The following is a 24,323-nucleotide window of genomic DNA, read 5'->3' as shown; positions in this document are numbered from 1 at the left end:
AAAAATTTTCAAAAATATTTTTAAAGATTGGTACTGGATGATGCCACCCCATGGCTTTGTGAATGCCAAGACTCAGGGAGTTGACATGGAACATCCACAGCATAGATGAACGCTATATTAACACCACAACAAAATTATGTTTCTAAAAGGTCATTATTCTAAATATACCATATTATCAACCTTCCCCATTTCACACATTTCCTCACCCCGCTTCCCTTTCGAAACCCTCCATCATCAGGGCACTTTGCGTGCAGGCTAAATGTGCCCAAAAGAAGGAGACTGCAAGTGGGTTATGTACAGCTGCGGCGTAGAAAGCGATGGTGTATTCGCTCCAACATACAACGGAGAGCAGGATGTAACGAGCTGGGCGTTAGCGTGCTCACCACACCGAGGAGACTCCCAACGAGCCTTTGCCAGCCAGATGACAGTCAGGTGGAGACAGGTCGGTCTTCCTCCATGGCTCCTTCAAAGAGACCCTCCACTGTGCTCAGCTGCCATTCTCCATGGGTTTTTTCCCTTTTAGACTTTCTACCTCTCCATGTTGCTGTTTTCCCTCTTGAGTCCTTGAGCTACTAACTGAACCCAAATCAACAGTAATTGATTTGTGAGTAATTTCACCTCTCTTATCTTGCATGGCTCTGCAGACTTTCTCACAACTCGGCAATGGCCTCAGCTGGGACCTGCGGTTGGGCCACCGCGGGTGGCCCAGGATCCTCCAAGCACAGACAGCTGAGCCCTGTTACCCCTTAGCTCGCCTGACTTTCTAGCAACATTCAGGAAAAGGTTTCAGCCATACTTTGCAGTATTCCAACAATTCCAACTATTCCACCACAGTGGAAGGAACCATTTCTGGCAACTTCTACAGCAGAAATATGCATTCTCTTGCCAAACCTCGACTGCAAAACACGCAGGAACGCTGATGCCCAAATACCCAGTGTTACAGAGTCTCCATACCAGGAAACTCCATCTAGATGATTTATTGTCAGGTTCGCCTTTTGTGATTCACCATCTTTTTCAAATTCAGTGAGGCCTTCACCATACTATGTTCAACCAAAGCAGGATTTGTTTGTTCATGCTACCTTCTACAGCACGGAGCCAGATCTGATGTTATTTACAGACACACCTGTGGTCATGACTTTATGACTGTGGCATCTGATTTAGTCAGAAGAGGTTAAGGAAAATATCTCAGCAACCATTTCAAAATAATTCCTCGCATGTGATTGACTTCATATGGACAACAACAAATGCATACAGCAAAAATACACAGCCCTGAAACACATGTGAGTTACCCACTTGCCAGAAGCAGCAGGATTTTAAATGAACTAGCTATTAGGACAAAAATGCACAGTTCTGTTAGTTGGCTTTTTATATTTAATTCACCATGATATTCTGCTAGAGAAGAAGAATTGGTATAAATTCTTAGAAAGTATTTCACAAATTATATAAAAAATTTAGAGAAGGACGACGCATCTGATTAAAGCGGTTTTGGTTGTTTTGGGATATGGAATTGTTTCTTCATAGCTCTTCAGAAATTCCAAGGTTGAAATAAAGAGTAACTTCGGAAAGATAACAGGCCTACACGGTAACTCTTTCTCACATACTTAAAATTCCATCAGGTGCTTTGCATTTATACATTTACATACGTGTGTGATATATATGTTGTTACATACTATACCAACATACATATTTAAATTCCATATAGTTGCATCGGTGTTCAGGAGTTCTGTGCTGTGAATTGTGGTTAACATCACAGTTAGAAATTTCTGAAGGAAAGTTTCCTGTAACCAATGAAACAAATGGGCTTAGTGATCATGTCACAATTTTTGTATGACAATTATATGTGGGGTTTTTTCCTTTTTCTCTTCTCAGGTGTGTAAGGAACCCAGCCTGTAGGAACTACTATTCACCAGGCAAAAGGACTGTCCAGTTCAACTTCAGAGGTCCCATATACCCGAGAGTTTGCCTACAGTGCAAAATATTACCATGCAACAGATTCTTCCCAACACTACCAGGGCTATATAATGAGGGGCAAAAGAAGCACAAGTGACAGCGTCATTATTATCATCTCCAAACAACAGCAGCCCCAGTAATGCTTCTTCTAACCATACCATTATGTCGATCACTTATATATGCGATCAGTGTGTTGCACATCTGCTACTAATTTCTAAAAATACATTATACTAGGGGGTGTAAACCTAAAGGTGTTTTAATCTTAACTGTACTTAAGTTCCTTGATTTCAGATCTTTTGGATCTATATTCCAGATCTGTAAAACCCTAAAGTTCAGTAAATACTCTCAGTGACAAAGAGTAATTGGATCAGCTGGCTGATTTTTCTCATCAAGACTTTGTTTCCCTCTCACAGTTCTTCCAGTTCTCCCCATTGTACCAAATAGGTCAAATACTGAGCATTTAAGGAAGGTTAACCTGCCTTACAGATGCACACATCACAGTGCTGTTTTCTGAGCTCAGGAAGAGACATATATCAAAGGGTAAACATCCCTTGTAACCAATAACGTCTGAGCAATTATCTTGAATAGGAACTCAAACATACTTGGAAAAAATATTGTACATGCACTGATATATAATCCTGCAATACCTATAAACTATCATAATCTTTCCTTGCACTAGTTTTTATTACTGGATATTAGAACTATAAAAAAATTTACATCTAAATTTACTTCATTAAAGTATTTGCTTCATCCTTTTTCTTACAATGCCTGTTCAAATTATATCACTGTTAGCCAAGAAAGTGTTTCTGCACTTTAATGTTAAGTTGTCCTATTTGGAATTACTTGGTGAAAAAGAAGTGGAAATTAATAATTTTCAGTTCATAATAGAGAAAAATACCTTGTCGACTGCAGAATTGTACAGGAGTACAGCAGTCATCTCAGAGAAAGAGATGGATTAAATTTTGATAACCTGGTGAACTTGGCCTGTGAAAAGCATCTTTAATGCTAACGCCCAGTTTCCATCTGGCGAGTATGTGCAGATTACTCAAACTCACGATGAGATGCTCTGTATTGAATAAGGATGCCTAGAGGCTGTGCCACACAAGACAAAAAAAAAAAATCCACTTTTTTCAGCAACTTTTCCTTTTATGCTTCATCCCTTCAAAAAAAGGGATTAGAGTCATTCTGAAACTCAGCTTCTTCATGAATAACTTAGCCAGCTCTCAAATGCCAAAATCACACAGATCTATGAAGGCTCCAGATCAAATTTCTTATCTGGTGGTTAAGCCTTGGCACTGGCTGAGCAGGCTCGCTGCCAAAGTCCTCATCCTGCAAGACCCTGATGCCCGTCCTGAGCCAGAGTATTTCCTAATCATACTTAGCTCATACAAAACTCCATCACACTCATAACCCTGCTGCACTGCTCCTATCACAGGCAATGACGTAAAGTGCTTGAAATCACATTTTCCCTGCTATTGCACTTGGCTGCAGGCAGTGAGGGAAAGTACCTGTAAATAACAGTGTCACAACAGCTAAATCCTTGTTCCTTTGTGCTAAAATGCACGCTAATTTGTTCTGAGGATCTGCTATTTTAAAACACTTTTCCTACAGTCATTCTCATCTTAAAGGACTTTCATGAAGACTTGTTGGATATTTTCTTCCGAGGTAGGAGAGGGAAGTCAAAGCGGGCCATTAATATTTCAGCATCACCTGATACCGAACACATCACATTATCTGAGCATGGGCTTAACACAAGGTTTGAAAACAGTTGGAACACTTGGATTTGTAGCGTGAGTACGCGGAGCAGCAACACAGCTGCTGAGAGACTTGTCTGTGCAGGTGGAGCGGCCAGCCAGCACGGGCTCAGCCCTTCAGAAACACTGGGCCACTGCTTAGGGGTCCAGTCCCTTAACATCAACTCCAGAGCAAGAACATTTCCTAATCATTCACATACAAGCAATGCCAAACAGTTTGACTACCAACCTGTAACTACCAGAGTAAATTACCAGGCTATCATAGCCATAAGCATTTTTCTCTTGGTTCCGATGGATTGACCGGCAGGGCTCCACACACAAGTTCACACGTTAAATGCATCCAAAATGGATGTTAGCATTTGAAAGCTCCTTGCAAGTATGTGTGTGGGTTTCAGAAATGAAGGGCTGTACAGAGCAAATGCAAATTTAGCATTTCCAGACGCTGAAGGGAATTCAAATACTATGCAACGTCTTTATATGTGTATTCAGTGCCTGCATGTTTAAAGGCTGTGTAAGTAGGTTATCACGATGAAAAGAGAGTTGCATTCAAAATCATAGAATCACAGAATGCTTTGGGTGGGAAGGGCCCTTCAGAGCCCCCCCAGCCCAGCCCCTGCAGTGCCAGGGACAGCTTTAACCAGCCCAGGGTGCTCAGAGCCCCGTCCAGCCTGGCCTGGGATGGTTCTGGGGATGGGGCCTCCACCGCCTCTCTGGGCAACCCCTTCCAGTGCCTCACCGCCCTCACTGTAAAACATTTCTTCCTTATAGCCAGTCTAAATCTGTTCTTCTGTAGTTTAAACCCATCACTCCCTGTCCTGTCCCAGCAGGCCTTGCTAAAAAGCTTGCCCCCCCCTTCCTGCAGCCCCTGTCAGCACTGCCAGGCCGCACTCAGGCCTCCCCGCAGCCCCCTCCTCTCCAGGCTGAGCACCCCCAGCTCCCCCAGCCTGACCTAATCCTTAAAATGAGTTAAAAATCAGAGAGAATTGTTTTAAGGAAGGCATAGGCCTGCGATTAGAAATACAGGATCATTACAGATGTACCATATCTCAGTTTGTTTATAAAAGAACGCTTTTGCACAAAAAAATGGTTTTTATCGAAGTACCTGGCTGTGCTTCCAGAAGGTCTGCGTCGCAACTTGATTTTTCTAGTAAACTTGAAAGAAGGCCCGTTTGCACAGCTGCGGGATACCCGCGCTCGGTATCGGAAAGAATCACACGGCCAGCGAGACTCCGCCGCTCGCACAGCCGCGGGCGCCGCGCCGCAGCGGGGTCAGGGCAACGGCGCACCTGCGGCACTGCCACCGCCTCCAGAAGCCTTAAAGATTGGCTATCCACCGCTGCGGTAGGAAATACTCCAAGAGTACTTCCATATTTCTTGAAATACTCCATATTTCAAGAGCTTTGGTCCTTATGGAAAGACAAAGTAGCATAAGATGTAAAGATGGAGTCACCATCCCTGGAAGAGTTCAAAAACCGGGAAGATGTGGCACTTTGGGACATGGTTTAGTCTAGTCTACCCTTGATTGCTTTAGTGTGGACTTGGTAGTGTAGGTTAATGGTTGGACTGGATGATCTTAAAGGTCTTTTCCAACCTAAAAGATTCTATGATTCTATGAAATATATTGGGCCAGATACTCATTAGGCTCATGCTCGAAGGAATCGAGGCTCTTGGGACTGTGCTTGTCTCCTTAGCTGGGGAAGGAAATGCCGATTCCTTTTTCTTTTTTGTAGCTTCTACTGCGGGACTAAAAGTTCTACCTGCAAAGTGGTCGCAGTGCAATCTTCTCTTAAATCTGTGACTTACATGAATCTGGCCTTGGTCATCCATGAATCTTTCAGCAATAGGAAATTATTACTCCTGACAACTCTATTACATAGTCGCACTTCACAACCTGAGGAATCCACAGCAAGGACAGGGAATGATTTGCCCAGTATAACCTAAAGGGATAGGTGTCAAAATGAAGGTGGGAGAAACCAAGCTCCTGCTGAGCAGTGCTAAGAGCAAACTGCTGAACGCATCTCCCAAGGGAGTCTGTCAATCCCTTCCAGAACATTCCTGCTCACGTCAACGCATCCGAACAGACGCTCAGTGAAATCAACTGAAAAATGTGTTTTGAACCTGTGAGAGCTGACAAAAGCACAGTTAAACTTACTCCATCCCGTACATGCTAAAAAAACAAAGGGCACACCTGTTACTTTCACATTTATATCTGTTAAAAAGAAACACCGAGAGATTAAGCCCTCCCCCTGTGATACCGTGTAACGCAAGGTGATTATGAAATAGCAGGAGGTATAAAAGTTAGAAAAGCCTAAGCTCCCCAGCTGCCAGCAAAATGTGGGTGCTCAGACAGTTCCTCCTCCTGCCTCTTGTAGCTGCTCTAGCTCTCGCTGAAGACAACTCAATAGAACCCGTGGGTATGGAAATCTAGTCTTTTTTTTTTTCCCCATCTGTGAAATTTTATTACTTTTTGCACAATATGTATTTTACAGGCAACTGAAGGGAAAAATGTTAAATATATCTCTAAAAGTGCCTCTTATTTTAATGTACTGCTGCACAATAGTAACACCTGAATGTGCCAGCAAGTGTTAAAAATGGTAAATAACAAAAAAATACCAATTGCAATATACGACTCCCTATGACAAATTTTTAACTTAAGAACTTGACTTTGAAGATATTTTACTCTGGAATGGAAATTTGCATTTATAAATTAATACTGTATTGGAGTAATGGGAACAAAGTGACTTAATTGGGAAAGGGTTGGTTTTTTAAGAGAGATTTGCTCATTTTTCCTTTGCTCAACCAGAAGCAACATAGGCATCTGTTGCTCCATTTGGGATCCCCATGCTGTGCTCGGGTCAGCAGCTTCCCTGATTAACGGTGGGCAGCTGCTGCAGGACGATGAAGTACTGCCGCAGAGCTGCTCCAGCGGTGCCTGGCTACGCAACAGTCCAGAGGGATGCAGAGGGAGGGTATGGCAAAGCCGACCTTGTAATGCTCTTAGAATTGGGACGTTTCGTATGGGACAAGAAAGGTCTCTCCTAAACCTTTCTTTTCCCCCTGGAGTTCATCAGAAAGCCTGACCTTTTTATCTGGGACTGCATATGCGATAGAGGAAATTCTTCCTGCTGTTTTAGACCATTATTTTTAGATTAATATTAAAGTAGTAAGGAGATCTTATGCTCAAACTGGATTATAAAGTTTTTCTAAAGCTTCCTATACAATGGCCATTACCGCAACTACATTACGCGATGTTAGTGATGCCAACTGTGGTTGGTTTGTGTTCTTTCAAAAGAGAACTGAGTCAAAGTCCAGCTAGCCCCACATCCTGAACCCAGTCACAGTCCAAAGAGGATGCTCAGGCAAAAATACAGATACGAGCCTGCAGAATACTTCCCCAGAATACTCCCCCAGTCACCGACAAACGTGGTTGAGGACTTCTGAAACAGAGAGGAAGCGCTACCTTTGTGTTCAATAGTTACCAAAGGCTTTTTCTTTCATGGATTTGACCTGGTTTATGTTTTAGTTTTACCATCCACATCACCCTGCAGCAAAGATCCACGTGCAAAGAGCCAGCTCCTTTTCTTTGTTTCAAACCCCCAACATACTGGTTTCACTTCAGGCCTCTGAGTTACTGTATTGGAAGGGAATATCCCATATTAACCCTCTTCGTGAATTTACAGACCTCTCTAGCACCTTCTTTCCCTCCTAGTTCTCTTTTCTGACCTGAATTGCTTCAGTCCATTTACTTATTCCTCATCTGGAAGCTATTCTAAACTTTTGATCATCTTTGTTGCCATTCTCTGAAGCTTTTGCTGTTTAGCACTACCCTTTTAGAGAGGGAGGATGAGAATTGTACGCAGCAGTAAATATACAAAAATCCCACACGTAGTCCTTTAGAAGCTCAAATCTGAACAGCCTTTTTGATTCCCCGAGCATAGGTTCCCAAATGCTTTTTGGTCAAGAGCTGAACCTCAGAACTGGATTCAATGATCTTTAGGAGCTCAGTGTAGGGGGAAGACAGGAGGTTTGAGGTGCTTGTGGTGACCAACCTTGCCGAAGAGAGCTGCTGAGGCATCCTGCATCATTTGGCATTTTCAGTTCTGTTATTGGCTTCATCTGTGATATGTGTTACCCTAACTCCCCTTTTCTCTGCTACCAGGAAAATGAAGATTAAAAGTATTTTCTAATATTTTTTTACTATTTGATTATTTCATAAACTGCACTAATATAAATTAAAAAAAAAAAGTACAACATTTTGCATGCCTGTTCCATGATGGACTGTCCCACAGTTTTTGCATAGTGGAGGATGAAACATTATTGCAAGAGAAAACTTGAGAGATATCCTTGCAATCTGGGATTTTGTTGCTCTTCTTCCGTAGGCGTACCTCGCTGTGGTGCTTCATTTCATGACCTCAACAAAGCATTAAGGATTCAACTAAATGCAAATGCAAACTGCACCTGGCAAATTCAGAGGAATGCAAATCTAACAGTTAGGCTCATTTTCTCCTATTTTCAGTAAGTATTTCTTCCTCCAGATGCTTTTGTACTGTTTCGTTCCATTAGAATACAGCACAAAAATATTGCCTCCAAATATTTCTCTGTATTGAATCTGCGTTGTGGACTCCAAAGAGCCTGTATGTGTCTCAGCAAGCTTAGGTAGTTCTCACTGTCTTTTTTCACTAGATTTGCTCCTTCCTCAAGCTGTGAAACAGAAAGTATTAAAATCTATGATGGTCCCTCAACTAATTCGACTCTTATTGGACAAGTATGTTACAACACTGATGCAGTTCCAGTATTTCAATCATCTTCAGACAGCGTAACTTTTGTCATAACAACAAACTCTGTGGCTTTCACACGGAACTTCTTTGTCTTCTACTACTACTTTTCACCAGAAAAAAGTAAGTCGGAACTTAATGCAGCCAGTAAATACCATCTGAATTGCACCATTTAAAAGAAACTTTCCCATTAAGGGAAAGTTTAGGACACAAATTAGAGACTGTTAACAGAATCTTTAATTAGTCTCACACAGTTCTTCAGCCCTAAGAGAATGGTGTGGGAGAAAATCAGTGGAAAGGAGAAGGCAGCAAAACAATAGTGCACTTGCTGGAGAGCCTAAAAAGTGCAATTTTACTCAGAAAAGTGATTGCACAGGCAGCATTACAGGACCCTACTTTTACTTAGACTTCTACTAAATTTGCCCAGTTTGCAAATATTATAGCATAATAATTATAGCACCCAGAAAGAGAAAACAACCATCTAGTCCTGCCGAGTACAGGTCAAAGAAGTCAGTAAGGGGCAAAGAAGTCAGTAAGGGGTTTTATTTATTCAACAAGCTCCTTTTTTTTTTTTTTTTTTTTCCTTAAAAGGTAACAACAGCTTGGACAAAATCAGTCTTAGCTTGTGACCAGTTCCTTTGCTTCTGCTGATCCCAGTAGCATGGTATTAAGTGCTTAAAAGCTTCAATTTTACAGAGGAGTTGCCACATTCTAGTTTTTGCTGCTCCAGTGCTTAAATTTGCTGTTGAAAAATTGTGCCCTATTTCTAGCCTACATTTGTCTCTCCAAGGTTTCCACTGGCAATTTTATTTTGCCTTTGTCTATCAAGTAAAATATGTCTCAAACCTGAAGATTTTGCTGTTCCATATAGATCATGACCAAGGCCTCACAGATTTCTCTAATATAAAGTCTCTTGGGCCTTCTTTTGGCTGGTATAGCATCTTCATTACCACTTTTTCAAGATGGCACCTAATTTACCCAAAATGTGGATATAACTAAATTGCTCACAGCATCAAAGCTAACTCATCTACAGCCATCCCAGATGCCATTACACTGTGCCTCACAGATAAACCAGTGACAATAGGCTTCATTTTGTAACATCCACCTGACCTGAAATTCTCTATAGAAGTTCTGTCTTTAGTACCTTTAATAATTTCCAGAAGAATGGAATCCTAAAGAAACAATCCTGCTAGTTACCTAACGTTAGGTCTTTATTTTTTGTGGCTCATTATATATATTATTAAGTTACCAATATATCTACTCTTCTTTTCAGAAATTGAAAATTGCGGGGGACAATTAACTGGTCCCAATGGGACATTTACCAGCCCCAATTACCCAGCATCTTACCCTGCATTTACATATTGCGTCTGGCACATACAAACAGCAAAAAACTCGAAGATAAAATTACAGTTCAACGATTTTTTGTGAGTAAATGCCTTAATGCTCTATAACTCTTTTCTCATTCTGTTTAAAGGCATTACTTTGAACACAAGAAGTGCTTTCAAACTTTCAGAACATCTATAGACTTTTAAAACAAACATGCTTTGCTGACTCTTTATGATAAAGTAATTGCAAGGTGTTCTGCATCACCATACATTACCCTATAGCTACTGCAGTGCCAGTCAGTGAAACACAGGAAGTGTTGCAGGTGACTAGCCACGAGGTGTAGCCCCATTTTAAGCTAGCCTGAATGATCTGAATTTAAATCCATCAGCATAAATAAAGCTTTTGATCCATAAGGAGCATGTTTACAACCATCACGTCCACTGTAATCACAGTTTAGAACTGAGGGTCAAAAGAAGAATACAGCAGGTATCGCCCAAAGTATGTCTTCCTCAGCATTGCTGGCCCTTGGGCAAAGACCATAGCATAGCACTGGCTTAAGTACTTCCAAGTATAGATGCATCGGAGTAAGGAAACCACGCTGGCATGGGCTTTCCTGACCCATAATGCTCTTCATCAGGGCTGGTCTCCCATACATAGTGGGCTGGCAGCCCTGTTTTGGCCTACCCTGCATCAGTCGACACTGTGCACAGAGGAACGTCTCAAGACCAAGGGAATTCAAAGGGCAGTATCTTCAAGAACTTGAGATATTCAGACTGCAGAATGCTGTATAAGAATTCTACAGCGAATGTAGGACTGTATAGGAAACCATTACCTTGACAACTGCGCTCTGCAATGATGAACTCTGCAGAGCGTGGTGTATTTTCTCAGCAGTCCTGGCCAGGGTCCATCTGCGGATCCAGGAACAGAGATGTTCTTCTGGAGGTACCCACCCACCACAGCACAGCTGGTGCTTTTCATCAAGGGCAGCAGGCACTGAGATAAGCTCTCGTGCAGATTGATAAAAAGGGTAAAAGCCTTCCTCTGGTGACACACACAAGAGGTTTCAGAGACCCGCGTAAGTCAATACTACACTTTAAAAGCTCTTTAAGATACAGGATTATTTTTATATGTGTGTAAAAAAATGTGAATTTGAAGGTGTGGTTATTTTTAGTAAATAAGTAGCAATCAATATATACAGTATCAGAGCTATGAAAGCATAGCTGATCCAGCTTCTGTTGAGAGCAATAGCAAAACATTTGGTATTTCAATGGGAGCAGAAGCACACTCTTATTAAGCATTTCTTGCCTTTGAGGGTTTTCCATATTTTATTTGGTTTTAATGTCTATTTATGTATTCTTTTATTCTCCATTCTTTTATTTCAGTCAACTGGAATTCATCAGACACTTTATCTGCACTGGATCCTCTAGCCAGTACGAGCAACATTCTCTATACTCAGATTTCTCTGTTATTATTTTTTTTTCTCTGCCTACAGCCTGGAACTAGACCATAACTGCCAGTTTGACTTCACAGCAGTCTACAATGGCCTCACTACCAACACTGGCTTAATAGGAAAAGTATGTGGTCGCACTCAGAAGACATTTGAATCTTCTTCAAATGTTATGACAGTTGTGCTGTCTACAGACTATGCCAACTCCTACAGAGGATTTTCTGCTGTGTATACCAGCGTTCCGCTGCCAGGTCCTGTGGAGCCCGACCGTAAGTACGCTTCCTACATCAATAGATGATGTTGTTTCTTATTCTCACATATGAGTCTTCCCTTCCCTTACAAATATCAAAAAAAACCTGGTAGTCATCAACCCTCTTTACACAGAGAACCCCCACATTAGTCTCACCTACACAGCCTAGGTTATTACCTGACCCATCTGCAAAAGAAAGCCTGTTCTTTCGCTTTTTGGTCCTTTTTCTGGCCAACACCACTGAAAATCTGAGGTTTTCCTTCTTTGGGATAAAGCAGGCATTGTTACCATCCTAGAGATGTAAACTTTTTTTGACTGGTTAGTTTAAATGGTTTTGTTCCCTGAGATACTCAGGAAAATAGTCTGCACTGGTTAGTCAAACAGGGTTTAGGTGCGTTGTAATTTCATAGAATCATAGAATCATAGAATCATCTAGGTTGGAAAAGACCTTTAAGATCATCCAGTCCAACCATTAACCTACACTACCAAGCCCACTCTAGACTAATCAAGGGTAGACCAGACTAAACCATATCCCGAAGTGCCACATCTACCCGTTTTTTAAACGCCTCCAGGGATGGTGACTCCACCACCTCTCTGGGCAGCCTGTTCCAATGCCTGACCACCCTTTCCGTAAAGAAATTTTTCCTAATTTCCAGTCTAAACCTCCCCTGGCGCAGCTTAAGCCCATTTCCTCTTGTCCTATCGCTAGCTACTTGGGAGAAGAGACCAACACCCACCTCACTACAACCTCCTTTCAGGTAGTTGTAGAGAGCGATAAGGTCTCCCCTCAGCCTCCTCTTTTCCAGGCTAAACAACCCCAGTTCCCTCAGCCGCTCCTCATAAGACTTGTTCTCCAGACCCTTCACCAGCTTCGTTGCCCGCCTCTGAACACGCTCCAGCACCTCAATGTCTTTCTTGTAGTGAGGGGCCCAAAACTGGACACAGTATTCCAGGTGTGGCCTCACCAGCGCCGAGTACAGGGGGACAATCACCTCCCTGCTCCTGCTGGCCACAGCATTCCTGATACAAGCCAGGATGCTGTTGGCCTTCTTGGCCACCTGGGCACACTGCTGGCTCATGTTCAGCCGGCTATCTACTAACACCCCCAGGTCCTTTTCGGCCAGGCAGCTTTCCAGCCACTCCTCCCCAAGCCTGTAGCGTTGCATGGGGTTGTTGTGACCCAAGTGCAGGACCCGGCACTTGGCCTTGTTGAACCTCATACAGTTGGCCACGGCCCATCGATCCAGTCTGTCCAGGTCCCTCTGCAGGGCCATCCTACCCTCGAGCAGATCGACACTCCCACCCAATTTGGTGTCGTCTGCAAACTTACTGAGGGTGTACTCGATCCCCTCATCCAGATCATTGATAAAGATATTGAACAAGACTGGCCCTAAAACAGAGCCCTGGGGAACACCGCTCGTGACCGGCCGCCAACTGGACTTAACACCATTTATCACTACTCTCTGGGCTCGGCCACCCAACCAGTTCTTTACCCAGCGAAGAGTATGCCTTTCCCCCAGAGCTGGACAATTTTCCTTACTGGTTCCATATGTTTGCATGCCCATCTTCTCATGAACTGAGGTGGAAAAGGAGCCTCTAAAGCCTCAATGTCTGCCATAAATCAATTTCCTCACCCACCATTCTGCACTAGCACTTCGACTCCTGTTCCCTTTTATAAAGGCTGCAATTCATTCTGTGTTCCTGGGTTCAAAATTAAACTTTCAGCATGAGTTTTACATGGGTTTACTTATCTAACACTCATGAAGTCGAGCATGAAATTTTGTTCAGACTTCTGCGTGACCTCAAACGTGCATGAGCCGTTGCAGACTGACACATCAAGAGACATGCAACAAGGTTCAAGGATCCAGGCCAACTGAGAAATGACCACAGCACAGTTTGTGGTAACGTTTTTTGTTTTTTTTTTTTTTTTAATTTCTTTCAATGGCAGCACTCCTTACATGCTCTTCAGATAGCATGAAAGTTGTTCTGAGCAAGTCTTATCTGGCCTCCCTTGGTTATAATGAAACTCACCTGCAGCTGAATGATCCATCTTGCAGTCCATTTATAACAGATTCAGCGATCTTCTCCTTCCCATTAGCCAGCTGTGGAACAACTAAAAAGGTAAAGTGGGAAAAAAGTTACATGAAGCTAACCATAGGTTATGAATGACAAGAGCCTGTAAAAGCAGTGTATGAATAGCATGCAAATAAGCTAACTACAGATTTACTTTCACTTCCCTCATCCAACTGCATGTTTCCAGTCTTGAAGTAGAAAGAACATTTTTCCTCTTTAAGAACCTGACGATCAATGAGCCTTTCAAAGGAAGTCCAGGAGAATCCACACAAACTAACCCCAAACGTTTCATTCCCTCTCCAACCCAGGTTATCAGAAGTAGCACAATGTTAGCTATGTACCTTAAACATTCCCTGCAAGCGATGGCAGCTGGCACTTATCCTGCAGTCACAAGGAAAGGGGAAATACCCTAAGATGTGCAGATTCCCAAGAGCTAGCTCATAGCATTGTTTTGGTAAGGGTGACTGAAGCGTAGCTTTGGTATCTTCCATGCTCCAGGCAGTATTCCTTAACCTTTTTGCTGCATGGGTTGGTTCAGTGTTTTGAAAAAACAGGAGGAGGGTCCGATAAGAGTTTTTTGGTTGCAACCCGTTTCACCTTTCAAAGGTATTTTGAGCCTCTGATAAGCATAGCTGGGCAGATTTGTTAACTTTAGTACAATTGCTTTCAACTGCACTGCTCATATAATCACAGCTGAGCACTTCATACGATTCCTTTTACAGGATGACGGTCACAGCATCACTTACACCAACATCATCTCTCTCTCTGCAACTGGCAACATTATCACCCGTCAAAAGAGCATACAGATTATTGTGAAATGCAAAATGGAACACAATTCAACCGTGGAAATCATTTATGTAACAAAAAATAATATAATCCAAAACGTAACTGCTGTGGGAAGATACAATGTTAGCATGACATTCTATGACTCGGCTTCATTCTCCAAGCCTGTACTTCAGTCCCCATATTATGTAGACTTGAACCAAACTCTTTTTACTCAAGTCAGCCTTCATTCCACCGACCCGAATCTTTTGGTGTTTGTTGACACCTGTATAGCATCTCCGCAACCTGACTTTGGATCACCAACGTATGACTTAATCAGAAGTGGGTAAGTCCCTAAATTATTTTATGACTGCCTCCCAATATGTGAGGAAATATAACCTACATGTCCACCATAGTTCTTTTATTTTTGTCTCTCTTCCACTTATCTTCTTTAGTAGACTGTGGTTGGAAGCTGTATTTCCTAGAAATTTAAAGGCATTACATAAACAGAGCTAAGAAAAGCAAGCACTACATTGCACTGGGGAGAAGAAAAAGCAGCACATCATTGTACGCCCACATGTAAAACTAATGCCCTAGATAAATGCTGCGGTTAGTTAGCAGTAGTTAGCAAGAATGGTTATTTTACGTGGACTACTTTAACAGATCTGTAAAAAATTCTGTTGCAGCTGCAGTAAAGATGACACTGTAGTAACCTACCCACCACTTGAGCACTATGGAAGATTCAAATTTAACGCCTTCAGGTTCCTGCACGGCTCTCCATCAGTTTATCTCCAGTGTGATATTTTAATTTGCGACAGCAACAACGCAAACTCTCGCTGTACTGAAGGCTGTATCTCCAGGCAAAAGAGAGCTATTTCTTCATACATGTGGAAAACTAATACTGTAGTAGGTCCCATCCGCCTGAAGAGAGACCTCAGGTCTGCCGATCACTCCGGTAAGAGGCATACCTAAATTACAAACCTGATTAAGCTCTTCCTTGGTGTAAATCCATTACCTTCATTCCACTAACAAAATAAGCGAATTACACTAGTTCAGAACTAACATGGCATCAGAGCAACAGGATCAAGAGAAGTTTGTGTTTTGTGAGATGACAGACATACTTTTGGAACCGACAGACTGATGGCATTTTGGATTAAGGCGTGTTCTTTGAAGTAGAAAAAGAAGCGCTCACTCCCAGTTACGAAAGTAGCACGGGATCTGACTACGTATTCAGAAAAAGTTATGAATGGCAAGAGCTTTCAGATTTTCAAATCTGACATTTTTTTGATGAAGCATACATAGGGATAAGGGCTCATTTCTCAAAGCCACAGACTACTTAAAAAGCACAATCCAAACCATAGTCAAGCTTTGTTATAACCTGCGTATCTTCAAACAGTCCACTCAATTTCACTCAGTTTTATTAGTTGGCACTACAGAAAAGTTATGGCAGATGATAAACATAGATACTTATTCCACCCTAGGTTAAATCCTCACACTGTATGTATTGCCTATTAGAACAAAAATATGAAAACGACAACCACTGGAGCAGAAATCAAAAGCACCATGCTTTTATCTTAGAGCTGCAAAGCTGTTTATGAGACAACTAAGCTTTAGTGCCCTGATCTGACACACTCTTTAGCACAATTTGCAGTCTGCTCTACAGTGGCCTAGGTGAGTACTGAGCACTAACGCAGAACGGACTGCAAAATACGCAAAAGCTATTTTAAAAGGCTTGTAACTCCCACTACACCCATTGTTCTAACTTTTGAGCACAAAGCTTCACCGGAGAAAAGCACATTGCACCAAATGCTTTCAGGTGTCAGATCGAAGAAGTATTTAGCATTAATCATGCTCTTAATAGTAATAAACATTTTCTTCCTTTTTTAAATAATTATTAATCTCTTTGAACTCTAGCAGCATTTTAAACATGTTCCCATTTATTTCAATAGTGAAAGACTTTGCATCCATATGCTAGAAACTGGACATCTATAATGTGAAAAGGTCAAGTGCAAATAGATCACACTCGAAGTATTATAAAACATATATTCTCATAGTATCTTTCACACTTTACAGAAAAATAATGAGCATTACCAAGGACCAGCTAGTAAACAATGAGGAAGGACAGGGTTAGAACCACGAGTTTCTTTTTTGCCCAGCTTTGCTTCAGCAATACGTCTCACATCTATCCAATTCTAAAGATAATGACAGCACTGCTTGGCAGAAACTTGGCTGCAGCAATACCAAAGAATTTGTTCACGCTGCGATGTGCTCTTCTGCACAACTGTTTTATTACAAATTTTTACAACTCTTCGGTACTACAGATTCAGAATTTGCAATCATTGTGGGTCAACTCCTCAGAACCAAAATATCTGAAAAACAATGTTTAATTAATTTTAACCAAAATGACATGGTATTCAAAACTTTAAACATCCCACTTTCTTTCTTCTCTACACAGAATCCCTCACTAAAGCAGATGCTGAAGAAACCGTGAACCTGCAACAATACAGCTTCTACACTCTTTCATTTGTGGTTTTGATTTCAAATATTATCACTGTGGTAGCTGTGATACTAAAATATCACAAACGCCAAGCAGGATATGGCTACCAAAAAATCCAGAGCTCATATTAACTTCTTCAGGATATTTTGAATTACTGTCAACTTTTATTCAGATTTGTCACCCAAAGAGGGGAGAGGGAAAAACCTCAAACCAACCAAAATCAATAAAATAACAGCCTTGAAATACAACAACGCTTGGAAAATCTTTCAACTTTTTTTGTAATTAAAAAAAACCTTTCAACCTAGCACTGTACCCTAAATCACTGCGTTGAAAAAGAATACAAGTGTCTACCTCAGGGCGTTTCTTAGCAAGCACCTAAAAACTAACTTTACAGGTGTAAAGTGACTTGCAAAGTACAAGACAATTTACGTCCTTTTTTCTTAAAAAAAAAAAATTTCTCTTTTTATCTTTTCAAATCACTTTGAAACTGCATCTGGCATGAGTTAAGCTGAGGGACAACTGCAAGATGTCTGTTCAAAGCAAATTATCCTCTCTTCAAAATCCACTCCTGTGGGTTGCTACCATCAAGATCTGACAGTCTTCAAAAGACATCAGTTTTCCTGGAGAAGAAGAAAATACTAAGTAGACTAGATAAAGATACTGGATTGTACGTGCCTACGCTGCTTGTTCAGTCAACACTTGCTTCCCCATCAACAGCTTTTGCTCAATGCATTTAAAGACCCAGAAAAAGAGCAATGTCTGTGCACCCGATTTAGGGGTTTGCCATTAAGTCCCTATACAGTCCAAATTAAATGGTGCACCCCAGAATTCGAAGAGCAATAAACAGAACAAAGCATAAAGCTTGACCATCCACAAAAGAGGGACTTGGAGTCACATTTCTACCTCCCCAAATGAGAGCAGAACTGATCCCAACAGGTTAAAGTAAATATGATGCAATAAGGCTACTTCTCTGGCCCAAGGTTGGGGAAACGCAGCAGATCCAACCCCAGCCCATTCTACCTGGCAACAAGGTCCCCTTGAGAGCAACCACGAATGAAGTACTTTGATTTCTTAGGATAATGAAACATGGATAAATACAAGTCTGCTAAGTATACATTCATTTTAGTTGTTCCTGCATGGCTCAATTAATTTAGGAGGGGAAAAGTATAACAATGGTCTTGTTTTAGATATCACTTAAGGAGTCTACGTTCCTAACTTAGGTGCCTGTACAGCCAACAAGGCTTTCAAAGAACCCAGGCTGGGGTTCAAGTCAGCCTGTCTCTCTAAACCTGAACCCTTAAACAGTCTAAATTAGGCAATGCCAGTACTACCCTTCCTCTTACAAACAGAGCAATAAGCATCTTCAACAGGAGTGCCATTAAAATAAGCCAAAAGCACAAAGAAACCACATTCTCTTCTACTGGTAACATGCTACACATCAAAAATCAAGACAACAAAAAAGCAACCTGATTACACATATGTAAAAAGATAAGCTGTAACTCAGTTTATTTAGAGTTCAAACTGAAACTGGAAAACTGTGTTTCATATGGCTTTTAGCAATGCTCTTTAAATAAATAAGCCACGAAGGGCATACAAAATTCTTATATTTAGGAAAAAAACACACTTTTTTAAGATCTTTCATAAAACTAACAACTGTGTACAATAGTGGATAGAATTACAGTAACAAAATGCAAGTCAACAACAATAAGGTTCTTTACAGTTATAACTCCATAAATACTAAGCTTTGTAAAGTATAATTGCTCCTAAAGTACTTACATTGAAGTCCTATATCTATACACATCTATCTCTCTCCATTAGAGAACCCCTCGTTAGAATCATAGTGCGCTTGTGAAACGTTGTTTGGCTTTGAGTTCTGAACCAAGTCCATTAAGAGAACCATTTTATTATCTATATGTGTCTGAAGAGCCTGGATTTGGCGATCAATATAGTCCATTAGTTTTTTCTCCATCAGATCCATATTTTTTGAGATCATCTTTTCCAAATAGGAGCAAATAGGCTGCTGTTCTACTCTGTGAAAAGAGCAAATGTAAGAATAAGTATAACCTACTTCTTAATGACAAGGGCCATGACAGAGATATGGGCACTTGAACTTCTTTTAAATGTAAAATCTCATTTATTAGACAATAAACTTTGGATGGTATTAGGTTTTTAGCACAAGTGAAATACCTTGCCTGCCACATTGTTTTTATAAACAAGCTAGGGTATACAGTCATCTTCTTTCAACCTTATTTTTTTTCAAAGGCTCAGTTATACATTAGCTTAGTTATGTGTAACAAAATCCACACAACTCAACAGTATACAGAGAGTACAAATTCTGTCAGTATGGCAGGCTTTATTCTTCTCAGCTAAAGTGTTTCAAGAGTTACACAAACTATGCAATTCTTTTTTTGCACCTACATTCTTTAAAAATACTGCACTTTCCCAGGAGCTGGAGATATTCAGGCTCTATTAGAAGAACACTGATTGCTACATCTCACCATTTCCATTATTTTTCCTTAGGTATCAAACTAGGTACACTACTACTACTGTAAAGTTTGCACTGTAAATGCCAACAAATGAAGACAGACAGGAAAGATCAGTGGGATGAGCACACTAAGTACAGCAGAAAGATCGTGGCACATAGGGTGAAAAAAGGAAGAGATGAGAATTTAGGAGGTGGTCGTAGTTAAAACAAAAATGTAGTAACAGGTGAGAAAGGCAAACTAAATGTATATGGAATTGCAGAAAGGCCATACTTTTTTTTTTAATCACAAAAGATTAAATAGAGGCAAAAGACACAAACAGTTTAGTAACAACAAATGATGTTGCAATTTCTTCTGAAAAAAACTCCTATATTCAAGCGGCTCATCTGAAAAATTAATTGCAATCATGTTCATTGCCACACAGCCTTCAAAACCACATATTTTAAGATTCACTACTGCTGTTAATGAGAATAAAATGCTTACATTATGTATTTTATTTTTTAAACTTGTCAATAAATACAGCCAAACTACTACTTTAATGTACCAAATTTAACTTACCCAACACACTGAACACCTTCCTCTTTAGTCACTGCATTTTTACCAAAACGCCTATTGCCATCTTTTAGCCGAAGATGATTTACTTGACTACATAAGTTTTGAAGAAAAGGAAGAAGCACCTGCGGATTAGCTACATTTGGAGTTTCACTTGCTTGTTCCTGCATACGCAAAGGTCCCGTGACTTTAAAATAATTTCTGAGGTCAACTGTATTTTGCTGGGTAGAAAACCTTTCAGAATCAGAAGTATTCCCTCCTTCAGGTACCTGCGTGTTCACATCACGACTTAAGTCTTCACACACTGTTTCACTTGTTAAATGATTTTTAACAGGCAAAGGTTCACTGGCTGATTGATCTAGTGATGTCTGAACAGCTGCACTGCACAATCCATCTGTTGCATGGTCACCTCCAAAGTCTGAATTTTTCCCAAAGATCCAGTTAAGTTTGTCTCCAAAAGGTAAACTGTTCTGATGGGAAGAAAAACAATACAATTAATATTTAAGTATTAAAATAGACTGGAAATTATACAATAATAACAATAGCTACTTCATAACTCAGCATTCTACTAGAGTGATATAAAGATTTTAGGAGTAGTTCTGAATTATATTCTTAGGGAAAAGCACAGGAAAAGATTTTCCCTGTACCTATTACGTGTTAATTTGTACATATTATGTGTCGATTCCTAGTTTTCACTTTCATTAAAAAATAATCCAGCCACCAAGCCAGGAAACATGAAATTACTACTCTACCCTTAATTGGTTTAGTGGTGGACTTGGTAGTGTTAGGTTAATGGTTGGACTGGATGATCTTAAAGGTCTTTTCCAACCTAAACGATTCTACGATTCTATGATTATCTTGTCAAATCAAATAAACACTCTGTAAGAGCACATTCCCTTTAGCTGAAGGTGACACGCTTTTAATAACCACAAACCAGCACATCCACCTACACCGCAAACATTACAGGGAACGTGCCCACCATCCCGAACAAGCAGGGACAATGGAAATGAACAAAAGGAGAGTAGCGTGGCAGTGAAGTTTAAAATGATGATGATACAGAGTTCTTAACTCTGGACTTGGTGTATGCACAGGGATTCCTTGAGTACACAATCTTTATTCACTACACTCCTTATTTAAGGGTGGCAATAGCTAAACCAGGATTAAAATGGCAGAATGGAGGTTAAAAAAAAAAAAAAAAATCTCTTTTCACAAATCCAGTTTAGAACATGCTTAACTGTTACAGAAGGTAAGGTCACAGATCAGTACTATTTATATTTATGGAAAAGGACAACGACTTACTTTCTGCTGACATCGGACCATGTCCATGAGTTGCTGAGCACCTGGAGACAACTTAGATCCCATAGATTCCATTATAGTTTGTACTCTGTCTAGATCTATGTTTGAGCCTAGTGAAGGAAAATCAGTTGCTAGTTTTGCAGACACTGCTTCCACTTGTACAATTATTTTACTGATGAGTACTCTTTGTTTCTCACCAATGGAGAGCAGCTATTGCAAGAAGGAAAAAAAATATTTTGGTTAGGAAAAAAAATAGTTTCATGTTTTCTTTGTATGTATGAGACAATGTACTATTCTTTGAGTCTTGGGGAAAACAAGGCTGAACTCTTTTCCATGGAAATTAAGTCGATTTCTCCTTGCTACCACTCTTCAGAAAATTCCAACTGGAACAGAGGTGCCTGCCTGACCCCAAGAGAAATCAGGCCTTGATCTTCTAAGCACTTAAGATCAGTGGCCACACAGATTTTCATAAGGTTATTGAACCGCATCAGAATTAACAGTTCTAATTACATAGCAACTGTTGATTATGTGCAGTTTCTGAAGCTTTTTTTCCTCTAAAAGGTTATTATCTTTCTCATATAAAGTCTTCATAAAAAGAAAACTGTGATACAAATTTAAAAGAAGTCTGCTATCAAGACAAAGTACCATCTAACAGATTTTTAAGTGATTATATGACGTGATGAAGTGAATAAAAGCAATAATTTGAACTAAAAGCAATGCAATTTAGTGAATTAAGTGATTAAAAAGACAAAGAGAACTAAAACAATTCTGTTCAACACCCTACCTTAATTCTACAGGAGGCTGCAGGGCATTCGAATTTAAGGTACTTTTTGTATAAAGTAACCTTTTCAGTCTCACTAGAAAAATAAAATAAACAAGCTGTGACATCACTATATAAAGAACTTTTTTTCTTTAGTAGAAATACACTAGATCAGTAAATATTTAGATAAGAAACAAGACTGGAACATATTTCTAATGTGGTACAGCAGTTTTAATGCATATATTCAACTTGTATTGAATCTTATCGGATACGTATGTAAAAAAGGATTTGCATGTGTACGTACATTATCTACTAGAGAAGCTTTTGAGGTTCAGTATGTTATTCACACATCTTCCCTGAGGCTCTGAGTCGGGTGTTTTTATTTAGCTAATTAAGCAGCAGACGTGCCATGTAATGACTTAAAAACAAAAGAGAAGACATTGCTTTAATTCCCCTAGCAAAGCATAGAAGGAAGTATTGAAGGGGAAAACAAATCCTTCTTTGTTTATTTTCTGTCTTGTTCTTAAAGTGGGAGATGACTACGTATCAAAGAGACAAGAGATCTTTTGGTAAAGATCAGCTAAAAACCATTTGCAGAAGAGACTGCAGATCTGTCGTCCAGCAAGATTAAACGATACAGAAAAGTTGCATCTGTCCTAACTCCTTCTGTAGTCTTACACAGCAGAATTTCAGAGCAGCACTTTATAACTCACCGGATTACGCGTCTCACTAATTACAAAAGAACAACGAGGTAACCAGCAGAACTGCAGCCTTGTATCTTTATCAAAGAGTCAGCTTTTGTGCAAGCCACCAGTAACTGCGAGGAGCACACCAGGGTTATCCCAGCCGGCTGCACTGCCTGTGCCCATTCACCAGTTTTGCGCAGCCCTTCAAGAAAGCCCAAACCGGGTGGCTTTAGCGGTGCAGACACCAGGTCTTTACCAGCGGGAGCACCTTACAGACCCACAGAGAACGACGTTGCCAGAGAACGACGCTGCCAGTAAGCGAAGGGACAGGCGGTGTTAGGGACCCGGCAGCAACCTCCCCCCGGCCCGACACCCGCCCCATGCACCCCCGCTGCCCGCCAAGGCCGCGGCCGGAGGCCGCCACTCACCCCGGGGGCCGGGCTGCGCCCAGGCTCTCACCCCGGCCGGTCCCGCAGTACTCCTCGCCCACGTACACCTCCATGTTGCGGGCCTCACTCAGGATACCGACGGAGACCATCTCCCCGGCGCCGGCAGGCCGGCACTCCAGCTGCAGCACGCAGGGCCCCTCGCTCCCGCCGCCCGCCCGCCTCTCCACGACGACGGCCTCGGTGCTGCGGGGGGAAGCGCCACGGCCGCGTTGCCCCGCCAGGCCCGCTCCCGCCCCGCCGCCCTCCCGCCCAGGCCCAGCCCGGCCCCCCGCCTCACACCGCCCGCTGGCCGCAGCCGCGCGGAGGGAGCCAGCGGGGCGGCACCGTCCCCTCCGCCGCCGCCCTCACCTGGCCTCGCCGCCGCCCGCGCCCCGCCGCAGGCAGAGCGCCCGGGACAGGCCGTCCGGCGGCGCGCAGGGCCAGGAGCAGCCCGCCGCCACACAGCACGGCTCCCGCGGGCCGCCGGAGGGGCTGGGGTCGGGGCCGGCGGCCGCCGCCGCCTCCTCCACCGCGCAGCCGCTCGCCATCGCAAGGCCGCGGGCGGAACCGGCGGCGGAAGGCGGGCGGAAGGCGGCTGCGCGAGGCGGCGGGGTGGGGCTCTGCGCATGCGCGCTTGGGGCGGCGCCCCCGTGCGGTGGCCGGAAGCGCGGCTGAGGGGCGGCCCGGCCCGCGGTGGGAGGGGGTCGGTGCGGGCCGGCGCCGCTGCCGGGGGGCTGCTAAAACCTTAAAACCTGCCCCCGCCCGCCCTCCGGCTGCGGCGGCTCTCCCCAGCCTCGGCCCTCAGGGGTGGTGGCGGAGACTCCCCTCGCCCGCGTCCCGCCCACGGGGAGCAAAGGCTGACAGGGAGAGCAGCGGCCAGTCGTGGGCGGTCTCGCCGCTCCGCGCCAGGCGTTTGAAGTAACAGCCGGCGGGTGGGCAGCTGCTAGGGTTAGTCCTTCTAATAAAATAAAGCGCTCTCGGAGAGGTGGCAAAGCCTTAGGAGCGCGTCAGCGCCAGGGGACTGGATAAAGCAGCACAACTGGGAGCAACGCAGTTCTAGCGAGCTGCGTGCTAAGAGCGTACCGCATAGGAGGCAGGCAATAAAGTAAAGATAGGCTTCATTTAATTTTCAGTAGGATCCCAGCTTCTGGAGTCGGGGGACCGGCACAAGCCCAGGGAGGGCGGGTGTGGGGTCCTCCCACTCGGTGCTCGGCTGAGGAAGCTTAATTAGGTCTGCGCAAACAGGACGGTGGCCTCGAGCAGGCTTGGTGCAAGCCAATGTTA

General features: G+C 42.5%; 2 protein-coding genes across 2 annotated transcripts; one reads left to right on the top strand and one right to left on the bottom strand.

The window, feature by feature from the left end:
• The first annotated feature begins 6,036 nt into the window (after positions 1-6,036).
• Positions 6,037-17,253, top strand: LOC104026804 (CUB and zona pellucida-like domain-containing protein 1). The gene is made up of 9 exons (XM_075718057.1): positions 6,037-6,118; positions 8,084-8,219; positions 8,388-8,602; positions 9,753-9,903; positions 11,298-11,521; positions 13,451-13,623; positions 14,298-14,683; positions 15,024-15,292; positions 16,793-17,253. Exons 1-9 carry the CDS (start codon positions 6,037-6,039, stop codon positions 16,963-16,965), a joined length of 1,809 nt encoding a protein of 602 aa, XP_075574172.1. The 3' UTR covers positions 16,966-17,253.
• A 1,062-nt stretch (positions 17,254-18,315) lies between these two features.
• C10H10orf88 (chromosome 10 C10orf88 homolog) lies at positions 18,316-23,587 on the bottom strand. Its single transcript, XM_075718059.1, has 6 exons — positions 23,409-23,587; positions 23,040-23,243; positions 21,950-22,022; positions 21,169-21,375; positions 19,876-20,339; positions 18,316-18,864 (listed from the first exon to the last, which is right to left on the bottom strand). The coding sequence occupies exons 1-6, from the start codon at positions 23,585-23,587 to the stop codon at positions 18,636-18,638; spliced, it is 1,356 nt and encodes a 451-aa protein (XP_075574174.1). The 3' UTR covers positions 18,316-18,635.
• Positions 23,588-24,323: the final 736 nt, after the last annotated feature.

The sequence above is a fragment of the Pelecanus crispus genome, chromosome 10 (genome assembly GCF_030463565.1).
Source record: "Pelecanus crispus isolate bPelCri1 chromosome 10, bPelCri1.pri, whole genome shotgun sequence".
NCBI lineage: Eukaryota > Metazoa > Chordata > Aves > Pelecaniformes > Pelecanidae > Pelecanus > Pelecanus crispus.
This window is presented reverse-complemented; position numbering and strand designations above follow the sequence as displayed.